At 37.4% G+C, this 12500-nt stretch overlaps 1 protein-coding gene across 2 annotated transcripts in view; it reads left to right on the top strand.

Annotated features, from left to right (window-relative positions):
- Positions 1-9329: 9329 nt before the first annotated feature.
- Positions 9330-12500, top strand: part of lhx3 (LIM homeobox 3) — a 14024-nt gene continuing 10853 nt past the window's right edge. Inside the window, exon 1 of one of the 2 annotated variants that reach the window (XM_060863182.1) lies at positions 9330-9405. In XM_060863182.1, the coding sequence (XP_060719165.1) occupies positions 9330-9405 (76 nt within the window). The remainder of the gene's footprint in view (positions 9406-12500) is intronic. The other variant, XM_060863183.1, reaches the window with a different exon arrangement.

Genomic DNA, 12500 nt, shown 5'->3' on the forward strand with positions numbered 1-12500 from the left:
ACATCACATCCCATAAACCACTACTATACCTGTACAAAATATCTTTGTACTGTCCAAAACTATACTTTCCCTGTCTAAGCCAACTCTATACCTGTCCAGACAAATAGACCTAGAGTCACTTGGTACAACGTTCTTCAGCATGAACATTCTGATGTTTGTTGTTACAACATTCACACGAGATGAACTGAGAAAAGAAGAGAACTTCCTGCAGCCTAACATTTGTGTTGGTTTGGAGGATGTCAGCTGTAGTACACATGTCATGGGCTCAAGTGGAATTTGTCGCTCTTGTGTCTTGGCCTACTTTGTCCTAATTCTAGGGGTTAACGGATTAAGGGAGCATCCGTGTCCCCTTCTCCTCTTCCCCACAGCAGACACTTAAAGTCTGCCTGGGATTAGGTTAAAGAGCGAAGGAAGACCGCACACGTCTCTGACACAAAGCAGCATGAGCAGTGGGCAAAGAAAAAAACACTGCAATATGAACTAATGCTCTTATGAAGCTATGGAAATGAAGCGTGCGGCTTTTTATCCTTCTGGATCACGTGGATTATGGTGAGGTTTTAAGAACTTCGTTGTGACTGCTACACATGAATCCTTAATCAAAGAAAGGAGGACAAAGTGAAATTTTCTTACAAACATTAAACCAGCTGAGTTATTATCTACTGTTCACTGCTTAGCATCTCGTTAACATCTCATTTACATCTTATACATTGATATAGTTTGTGTTTGAAAATTGTGCAGTTCCTTTTTTACTGCTTTAATGATTTTACTGTCTGTTTCCTTCGCCACAGAATGAGCTGTTTCTCTACATTACATTCTCTACAAGTCCCTGGTATCATATTTAGCAGCACCAGGTTAGTAAAACATAAAACGCAGCTTGTCGTGTTACCGAGAAACCACAAAACTCCTCTGTCCTGAAGATGTCTGTAAATTGTGTGTCTGTCTTTTCCTCTAACAGCACATCCTGAAGTGTTTTATTTCTCTTACACCTCAGCAATTTGACAACAATTACGTTTACATTATTAACAAAAGGCACGTTACGATTTGTAATCAGAAAACTGTCTGTTACAGAGCACCAACACTAGAGACTCCTTCTATAAATGTTAAACAGACATCTCTTTATGTGCTGTTGCCATAGAAACTCAGGGCATTAATATGAACTTGGGATCTGTAGCTGGACAACACCGTCTGAATATCTGTGGTATAAATATTTTAGAGAGTATAAAGATGTAGCTATTTATCCAAACTTTCCATTATGACCGAGACGCAGGACCGAACTCGGCCGTGACCCGTGTCACTTTTCTTAGCTGCTCGAGTTTTTTGTGAATAAGAGTCCACCCAGACCTTTTGTCTCAGACACCTTGACCTCCTCTACCCCAATCATTCTGTATTTCCCCTCTCACTTACCCTCTAAGCGCTTATTCCCCCAATAAACCCCCATCAGTTAACCCCAAAGTGCCCTCCTGTTCCTCCAAGAAAGTGGGTCATGAGTCTGAGACAGCAGGATTACAGGCTGGAGGTCATCAGTCTCTTATCCGTGATTTCTAAATCCTGCTGCTTCTGGAAAGAAAGAAACAGAGGCGGGCAGAGAAGTGAAAAAAAAAACATACAGTGTCCCAGTTCACACACACACACAAACACACAAACGCACCAGGGTTCATTCATCTTCTGCTGTCTTGACTCAGCGAAGGTCCTCTGAAGGCGCTGAAAGGATAATGGCAGTAACTCGCTGATGAAAACAATTCCAGCGAAATGGTGCAAGAAAAAAAAAAAGACAAATATCAGCTCAGCGATGGTGAGTTGCACTTACAACCTGTATGATTTGCAGAAAGCCCAATGAATTGTTTTCTAATCAAGACCAGCTCAGCAGTAATGACGTGTAATCATGACACCATGATAAATGCAAGCTTTTAAACACCTGACCCCCGTGCTCTTCATGACAGCCCATTTGTCCGAGGCACGCCGACACCGCGCGTGATTAATAACTGGATAAATTACAAATAATAAATACATTAATTTTGCACCAGAGTCATTTCATCCATCATTAGAGGAGGCTGAGTTGAGCTCCGGAGCCCCTCAAATAATCACCTGGAAAAGAAGGAGAAGATGAAGTTTATAAGCAACAGTGAGACGTGAGAATCAGACGATCGGCTCTCGGGTGGAATTTGGGCCGCAGGAAGCGGACTGCTTTGGTCTGAGACTTTAAACATGAAAAGTACACAATAAATGTAAAAATGAATCTTGTCATTAAATGAGGCCTTTGGTTTGAATATAAAACCCAGTGCTGAAGTTGCTATTTTTGGAGTACCAGAACACGGAGTATTACTGACAAATAAAGTAAAACACGTTATTGCTTTTGCCACCTTATTAGCGAGAAGAAGAATATTATTGGAGTGGAAGTCAGTAAGCTCGCCTAAAGCCTCAATGTGGTTATGTGATCTAGTATCATACTTAAAATTAGAGAAAATTAAATATTTAATGAAAAGACCTGTCCAAAGTTTTTATAAGACATGGCAACCCATGATTACATATTTTGAGAAGATGAAGACTCACCCACTCACTGATCAATGTTAAATATTATCACCTATTGGAGTTTTGTTAATTGTGTACGGACCACGAACATGTCAGGAAACTATTATTATTGGCTATGTATTTGTGTATATTTTTATTTATTTGTTTATTTTATTTATTTATTTATTGATTTATTTATTATTATTATTATTATTATTATTATTATTATTATTATTATTATTATTATTATTATTATTATTATTTGTTTGTTTGTTTGTTTGTTTGTTTGTTTGTTTTTATTATTAGTATAATTATTGTGTTAACCTTTATGTAATGTATGGTTAATTACTTTGGCGGAAAGGGCTATAAAGGGGGAAAAGCTATAACTGAAACTGTATCAAACTTTTTGTTAATGCTTTGAAAAAGTTTATAAATAAATGTTTAAAAAAAAAAAATGAATCTTGTTATATATTTCAGTAAGTTGCGTGTACAGAAATGTGACTAAAACTTCACACGTGAGTCACTGATGACACGTGAGTAATCACAAGGTTCTCATCCATCCGTCCATCTACACATTTGCTTGAATCTGTTGATGTAAATATAAATATGTCGGTTTGTGTACATGAGTTTTTTGGGGGGTTTTGTTAAAAAAAAATTCCAGCTTTTTTTGTTAATGTTAATTATATTTTCCACAATATATGCATTTAATATTATATAAGAGTTGAAGTTGTAGCCTAATGGATAGAGAGTTTGACTCCTAACCCTAAGGTTGTGGGTTCGAGTCTCGGGCCAGCCACGACTGAGTTCCCCCAACTGCGATGTGTGTGTTCACGGTGTGTGTGTGTGTGTTCACTGCTGTGTGTGTGTTCTTTGGATGGGTTAAATGCAGAGAACAAATTCTGAATATGGGTCACCGTACTTATCTGTATGTCACGTCACATTTACAGGTGACATTTGTCTGAGATTAATATGTCCCTCTAATTCATTCTAATTAGTCTGGAATAAAATTGTGTCCTTTTGAGACTTTTGCTTAAATAAACTCCCAGTGTTCTCACATTTACTTTTAATACAGCAAAAAAAATACTATCGTTATCGTCAACATAATGTTGTTCTCGCTCTGTATATTTGAGTGTAAATGTTGCATTCGTTTTTGTTTTATGAGATGAACAAATATTGTCAGATTTAACTTGTTGTGTCTTCAGTCCACAGACCACCTCGGAGCCAGACGCGTCCCGGACAGGTCAGCATCTCGTGCATCAGCCTCCAGCAGCCGAGGGTTATCTCCTCCTAAGTGGTTTGACCTTTGACTCTGCTCTCACTGCGTCTGAGATGTTGTTGTGTCGAAGGGCCAGCATGCCACTTTTTTAGAAACAAAGCCTGACAAAACACTCCAAATGGAGCTTCGGCCCTCGAGGTCACTAGAGACCGGGTGAAATACGGGGCTGTGACAGACAAAGAAAAAGAAACACCAGGCTCGAAGAGTGCGCAGATTCCACGAGGGATCGTCTCATTGTGTGAATGTGAAACAAGCGACACATGTCGGGTCGTAAAAGTGTCAGGACTCAGGCTAAGGGCCATTGTGGCTGCGTGCAGTCAGAGCGCGGGGGCTTTTGTTGCCTGAGTTGCACATCATTAGCATGTCAATATTCAGAGGTTGATGCTCGCTGGATGTGGCGTGGCCCTTTGAACCGAAGCGCACTTTCTCTCTTTCTCTCCAGAGATCTGCTCCATGGGGACCTGCTGTTGAACCAAATGCTGCACAGAGACATGTTTAAGAAAAGCCTTAACAAGTGTGTAAGATGAATTAACCATCTACTTAACCTACTTAACCTTGACAAATCACAATCTGTACCTGTCCATGTAGCAGAAAAAAATACTGAAACACATTTAAACCAAAGGTATGCAACATGATCGAACATGATTGGTGTGATCCATCTGGAATCATGTGGAATCATGAGGAATCATGTAGAATCATATGGAATTATGAGGAATCATTTGGAATCATGTGTATATTCGGTTTAGACAAATCAATAATTCTGGTCTAAACCATCACTCTGAGCGGTAAATGCTAATAATAATAATGATAATAATAATAATAATAATAATAATAATAATAATAATAATAATAATAATAATAATAATAATAATAATAATAACATATGTTCATAGATGTTTATAGCTAAAGTAATTCTGTGGTTAAATTGTACAAGGATTGATGTGGTTAGTATCTAACTTGCCTTTCACCGGCTTTCTAGTCAGCTACAGTATTACAGTGTAGCTACAGTGTACAGTATTACTCAGTGCGTAGCTACAGTATTACTCAGTGTGTAGCTACAGTATTACTCAGTGTGTAGCTACAGTATTACTCAGTGTGTAGCTACAGTATTACTCAGTGTGTAGCTACAGTATTACTCAGTGTGTAGCTACAGTGTTACTCAGTGTGTAGCTACAGTATTACTCAGTGTGTAGCTACAGTGTTACTCAGTGTGTAGCTACAGTGTTACTCAGTGTGTAGCTACAGTATTACTCACTGTAGGTACCCACTGAGGTGCGCACGCTTTTACAATTTTGCATTATCTGCACATGATCCGGTTCATACTGTGATCCCTTCTTTTCCATAATCTCTCTTCCTTCTCCCAATCTTCGCAATATATCTTACACCAGAGCTGGATCTGTACATCAGAGCTACATTGTGTGCAGTTACACTTACACTTACACTTACACTTACAGTTTGTTTGCAAAAAGTGATTTGATTTGATTTCAGATATTTTTAATTATCCCTCCTCTAAAAAAAGCCACCCAAATTCTTGCTTATTCCACAAACAATCTTCTTCCAAAACTCACCTAATTATGGTGTAAATAAATGCGAGCCTTGCAACCTTGCCTCTGTCTCAGTAACTGTGGGATCTCCTGATCATTGCACCTCAGATATTAATTTCTCATGTAATCGGCATAATTATTGTTTGATTTCTTGTGTTTATATTTAGCTTAAATATACAGTCACGAATGTAAATCACAGTTCATGTCTTAGTAATGAAATATTTTCACTAAATTGTTATGCAAAAAGCTGAGGATATTCTCAAACACATGAGGTAGAGTCCTCGACTTTAACATCTGACCGATTTATTTCTCCTCGATGTCCGTATCATTGGCACTTCCTCCCTTGCCGTGCCTAATCAGATGTACAGCAGACCGCCGTCCTCCTACTACAGAGACAACAATAGGCCCAATGGTGTCACTGGTTCGAGGACCTCAGTCCTGTTCTTCTCTTGAATGGATGGTGATCTCGGCAAGGCCGTTAAATGCCGAGGGAGCAGTCGAGCCGAGCGGTTGGACAGTTTCACCAGCTGCCGAGGAAGACGTCGCTGGCGAGTAAAAAGCCTGCCATATGGAGCCGTTTCACCAGAATAATGAGAGCTGGCAGCTAGGCTAATGCTAAGATGATGATAAGTTACTTTGAACCACAACTCAGTGTATCTCTAATTTTATTTGTATTTTTTTCAAACAAGTTCGATCAAATACTAAGCCGACTTAAATCATAAAAGACAGCAGAGAAACCGTATGAAGTCATAGTGTCAGGCCAAGATAAAAAGGGAAAATGAGGGGCATTTGGGGTTTTTGCTTGATATTTGAATTATTCCACTCAGAACAATTTTCTTCCTGCTTTCTTCCTAAACTAAATTGTTTTAAATCTAGTACATATGGATGTATGTTTAGAAACAACTGACAGCAACAGGCAGTGTGTCCTCGATGTGCTGTTGCATGGAGTAACCAAGCGTGCTTAATGAGGCGTGTGATTGGTGCCCTCCTTCCTGAAACAAGGCAACCCATTCAAGCCCATGATTGATCATGACAGTCACACCATGACGCCCCACTGTGTGTGTGTGTGTGTGTGTGTGTGTGTGTGTGTTGGGGGCAGGTCCACCAACTTCCCCATCTCCAAACCAGGATCCTTTACAATGCATTACTCAGTTGATTCCTTCAGCTCAATTTTCCTTCTCCAAACGTAGCATCCATTTTTGTTATTTTCTCCTTTTCCTCATCCAGATCTCCAGAACATAACACGGTGCTACATCCCTGTCCGTCAGTTTAGCAGCTGAAGTCTACGCTGTAAAAAAAAAATCAATCTTTGTATGTTTGATTCACTTCCTTTTTCTCACTCGAGTTCACTTACTGTACATGTGTCTGATTAAGTATCCATTTGTTCTAAGACTGACAGCTTATTATGATTTACTCTAGTTTCTCTGTATTACAGGGCAAGTGGTAAAGCTGTTCTCAGATCAGTACCTTTCTCCATTCCTTCTGGTAAACTATCCCACATAGCAACCTGTAAACGAGGCTTGTATTTATAGGGAAGGTTTCAAGTGGAGCTCATGTACAATGCAAGAATCATTAACCATCTAAGGAACCCTTGAGGAACCTTGTGCAGGCGTTAGCTTGCATTTGTTTGGGTTTTTTTTTTATATTCTTGGAGAAGGAACTGGTTTTTGCTGTCTACCCAGTAGAATGAGAAAACAGAAACCAGTGTATGTCATATTTGATATATCACTGTTGCAGTTTGTTAAACTGATTTGTTGTAAAAACCCTGAGAGGAGTTAAAACATACTACTGAGGTGTACAGTATGAACCTGTACTATAGTTCTGTTTAATATCAATTCTGATAAAGCCTCATATAGAAGACTCATAGAGTCGACAGTACAGATGTCCAGTGTGACGTTTTCATTGATATGAGTGTATTTTGTGAAGTTCTTGTTTTTTGTTGTTTTTAAAGAACAGCCATTACAAAGAATTAACACCTCACTGCTGCTGGTGAATGTGATGCAAAGAGAGAAAGATAAATGCAGTGGTTTTTAATGTCTGCCTTACTTAATGTCTCTCAAACTGTTTTGCCAGCTTTATGCAAATGGCTACAGATTTTTATTGTTTATGGTTCTCATAAACACTCTCCGGCTCAAGGGATACATGAGCATAAAACTGTGATTGCGCGTCTTAGGAGAGCAGAAAATAAAAATGTCACAGCGCTTTCCAAAACAGACAAATGACCCTTCGCTTCCAGACACTATCCACCAACTACCCCCACCCTCGCCAAGTCCTTCTAATATGGAAAAAAACACACTCGGGCATTAACATTCATAGATGTCCGAATGCACAATCATTTTAAAAAAGCAAAGTCGTACTCGAGAATACTGCAGTGGTTTGATCTTCCGTCCACTTCAGACAAAAGCAGGAAGTATGAAGTGTCTCTCGAGCCACGAGAAGGCGTGTTGTCTCTGCCGTGCGTGTGGTGTGAGGTCTAAACGCCGCTGGCCTTTGTGGAGGAGCATTAAGGCCTGATTGAGATGGCGCACTAGAGTGGGACCCCAGGTGCATTAACACTTTCAGCAATCTGCCAAAGTGAAGATGACTGGATGAAGAGAGATGCAGGATCAGACAGGAAAGATCATTTAAATTGGCTGGGTGGGAATATAGGGTGCAACGCTTCCATAGTCTGGTCAAAGTTCATGATCTGATTCGCTGTTGATGTTGATATATAATAGTAACAAAAGCAAGGCTAATCAATGGAAAATAATGATGCTAATTACGTAATAACGATAAAACAGCACCGCATTTAAACTAAAGAATTTTTGAACTAAAGATACATACATGTAAGGCTGAATCCAATCCAGTGCCAGATAATGTCACTGTAGGCTTGCACCAAGCTTATTTTAGTCACAATAGATTATATAAATGATGAGTATACACACTGCCTCTGTATATCTAGGCATTCAGGGGACACGGCATTCAGTGATGCTGTCTGCTGTGATGTTGGTCGCGGATCATAAAAGAACTCTTTAGATGGGAGTTTTAATGGAAAACTTTAATGGAATCATCTCATACAGTATGACAAGTAATCATAAAAGGGTGAAATTACACAAGTGTGGAATAGACTTGAGTAATTTGGAAAGATATCTTCGGAAAAAGTCAGTAGTTTTTACAGATTCATCACATTTAAACGTTTACATTTTAAACTGACTAACTAACTAGCTAACACGTTCTCGACAAGCACGTTTCCCAGTTGCCAACAATGTTTGGAAGCTCGTGAGCTAAAAAACTAGTGCACATATATGGTACAAAAAAAAAAACACTAGTGCACATACATGGTACAACTGATTTTACACCTAGTGTCAACAGCTAGCTGAACTTTGACCCCGTACTGACGCTGACTCCGCCCCCTAATACATGGTCTTCATAACTTTTGTACACGAAACTGTTAATTGTTTTTGTTTGTTTGTTTGTTTGTTGCTTTTTTGTCCATTTTTGTTTTGTTTTCTTGATAAACCTTAATAAAGGCATTGGCATTTATATACACGTGGGGAGGGGAGCACACACACACACACACACACACACACACACACACACTACTGGCGGCCTTTGTGCCCCACCTCTTCAGCACCGCGGACAGAGCGCGCGCGCGCCACACACACACACACACACACACACACACACACACACACACTTTGTTATGCAAAAGCAGGACACCAATAGCAAACGGAGATCAGCTGAGACGTGTGAACGGTCCTGAAGCCTCGTCGCATATTAAAACTTTTTGCGCAGCGCGAGCACCGGCAGGCGCGAGCTCTTCTCTTTCCGTTATATATTTATTTGTTTGGACTTGGATTTTTCTCTCTTTTGCACGCGCGTTCTTCACATAAGACAGTATACACGCGTTAGATTCGCGTTTTTTATATATCAATTTAGTTTTTAGTATTATTTTTTCCACTGGTTTAGTGTTCAGGAGCGGTGTTTGTTGTGTTGTGTTGTGTTTTTATCCAACTGCCGCAATGCTGCTCGAACATCCTGGATCGAGTTGTCAAAACCCAGGAAATTTCTCCAGATACAGTTCGGGTCAAGGTGAGCGTGCAGTTCCTTTATTTTACTTTTTATTTTGGAATTCTGTGTTAAATTCCTGGGAAAATATCAGACAGTAACAGTAAGTCCCTGCTGTAGAGTATCAGTGGGAGCTGAAAAGTTGTGTCTTTCCTTATCTGACAAAAACTAATCACTATTATTATAATAGGAGTAATAAGAAACGCACTGTTTTGGTGTCTTATACTATTCTTTCTTTCTTTTTTTTTCCTTTCTTTCTTTCTTTCTTTTATGCTTGGCTGATTGGTTATTTGTCGCACATCATCAGTCACCAAAACTCTGTATGTTCACTAAGCTGTCCCATTCTGTTCCTCCATTATGTACATTTAGCAGCCTGTGTATCTTTTACATAAACATGTGCATGTAGTGAATCTTTACCTATTTGTGCGCCTTAAATAATTATTTAAAGATCTACTACATCCCCATCTCCTAGTGGAACATGAAGCTACCACACCAGCGAACAGGAAAGGTCCAGTTTAGTACTCTATGTCTGAGAGCAGACCTTCATCATCTTCAGTGTTCTTATAATCTTCCCTCCTATCAGTTTTTATTAATTCTAGATTAGTTTCTTTGAAAAAGGTACAGTGGAAATAATAATAATTATTATTGTTGTTGTTGTTATTTTAATTAGTAGTATTAGTTGTAGTAGTATGTTATTATCAGGTATGGGTTTAGTTTTGGGTTAATCACCATCAGATTAATATTTGCTGGTTATAAAGGAGATTGTAATGAAGATTTGTGTATCGTTTTTATTATTATTATTTATTTTTATGTTTATTTCGGTTTACTTCAGTTGACCATTTTTGTATATCAGATGTAGCTTATTATGTAGCACAATAAACTAAAACCAAACGCAACACAAGAAATGTTTTTATTTTTTAAAAAAATCTAAAGCATTTAAAACTTTAGAACAAAATGCACTTGGTGACAATTTTGTTTAAAGCTTTCTGTATCAATGAACCCAATAAAAGGAAAATATTATTAAGTAAAAACTATAAATATTTGGGAGGTAAAAAAGAAAAAACTTCGATGCTAAAAAAAATTGTCTCGTGCAGTTTAAATCCTTATCTATTCCTTTTGCGTTATTAATACGTAATGAGCGGCATTGTGACCAGCTGTTAGGCGCGCGCGCTGTCATTTCACACCGGCCGGTTCGGAGGCACCGGGAGGCCACGTGCTCCCGCGCAACAACCAGCGCTTTCAGGTATGAGTCAGGTATCGTGTTGCCGTGAGCAGGTAACGCACCTGCCGCTAAAACCGGCACTGAACACGCACCTTTAACCAAAATGCTCTTTAAACCGGTTTAATTATTCAACCTTTCTATTTGAAGTCCACATGACATCCAGCCTGCGGTGCTGGGAATTATTTAAAACAAATAAAATTAGTCAGTTAGAGAAAAAAATAAATAAATCAACACCACGTGTAAAGATTACAGTGGTGTTAAAATGCTGTGACTAAGCTATAGAGCATCATATGTGTGTGTTTTTATTAGCCTGTTTGTATTTATGTTTCCTATACAGAAAATTGTTCATATACAGAAAAGGAACTCAAAAAAAACTTAAAAAAGTACAAAAAATAAGATCACTAAAATGTTTTAGTTAAAAATTGAAAAAAAAAAAAAATCAACCTACCCGTAACAAGTTTTTTTCTGCAACGATTTCTTTTACTTTAATACAAAGTTGACATTTTCGTGTGTATAATTAATTGTAGTAAAGCATTTATGTAGATTATTTTGTATTATAATGTATTTATTATCTTATTAATTACTAAAACTACTGAGATTTTCAGTACTCAGATCTCTCGCAAAAATATTTTGCTACAAATGCACGTAAATATTCATCTTGTGTTTATTTATTAAAAGCTTTCAGTGTAGAAGATAAACTCAGTAATTCTCTGGTGTGTCAAGGCTTTTAAATCAAGTTAAATTGATATTTTCAGATATAATTTAGTTTATATAATAAACGGAATTAATATTTAACATTTATGGTTTCCGTTTTTTGAAATTTACATTCAGATAGTAATTATTAATTATAAAATTATAAAATTTGTTTTAAAAAATTGTTCAAAATAATTATTTGCGGCTGTAGTTGTAGGTGATTAATTTAATACTGTCATGAATCCTTCACAGATCCTTAGTCACTTCGTCATGACACAACATATGATGTTTTTATTATTTTTAATTAAAAAAAATATTAAAACTTAATGTGAATACGCAAATAGTTATAATAGTCTTCCCGTCATTTATCAAGATGAACTTTATAATTATTATTTTTATTGAAAATATACATTTTTAAAATATATATATATCTAGGTGTGAATGTCAGAGATGTTGATCACGTGATAAATAACTTGGTATTGATGTCTTGATGTGAACGTTTTAGGGTCATATGTAATGATCGGTACAATGTTGTATGTTTTAAAAGTATTTAAAAAACTTAGAAAGACATTTTTAAAAAATATTTAATAGTTAGTACTTCAGAATAAATTGACATGATATTAAGCTGTATTCTTTGTTTTTAACTTTACAAAGTAAGTATAGTAACTGAGAGGGCATTGTTAATATGGAAAAACAAAAATTTCACTCTGTATTTATCAATTTATTGCAGCACTATAGACTGAATTCTTTATTTTATTATTATTATTAATAATAATAATAATAATAATAATAATAATAATAATAATAATAATAATAACAAAGTTCAGTTTGAATATAAGTTTGAATATAAGCTTGAATATAAGTTTGAATATTTATCATGAAATAAAAACATTACAAAACATGTTCTATACCAGTATAGAGCACATTTTACCCAGAACCCCACACCGTAACGCGTGTAAAGAGCAGCGGAGGTCTCGCGCACCCCGAGGACTTAAAATGAGTGAAACACCAAAAACTCGCGTTTCATAAAGTGTTCAAATGCGCGAAAATGGAGCATTGATTTTAAATTCATCACCAGCAATGGCACTAAGGCTGATTTCCCCAGGCGCTCCTTCCCATGTCAGATCAGTGTCAATACTGTGTGTGTGTATGTGTGTGTGTGTGTGTGTGTGTGTCGACGACCTGCACAAAATTCATCACTCTTATTTGA

This window comes from Tachysurus vachellii, chromosome 26, assembly GCF_030014155.1.
Source record: "Tachysurus vachellii isolate PV-2020 chromosome 26, HZAU_Pvac_v1, whole genome shotgun sequence".
NCBI lineage: Eukaryota > Metazoa > Chordata > Actinopteri > Siluriformes > Bagridae > Tachysurus > Tachysurus vachellii.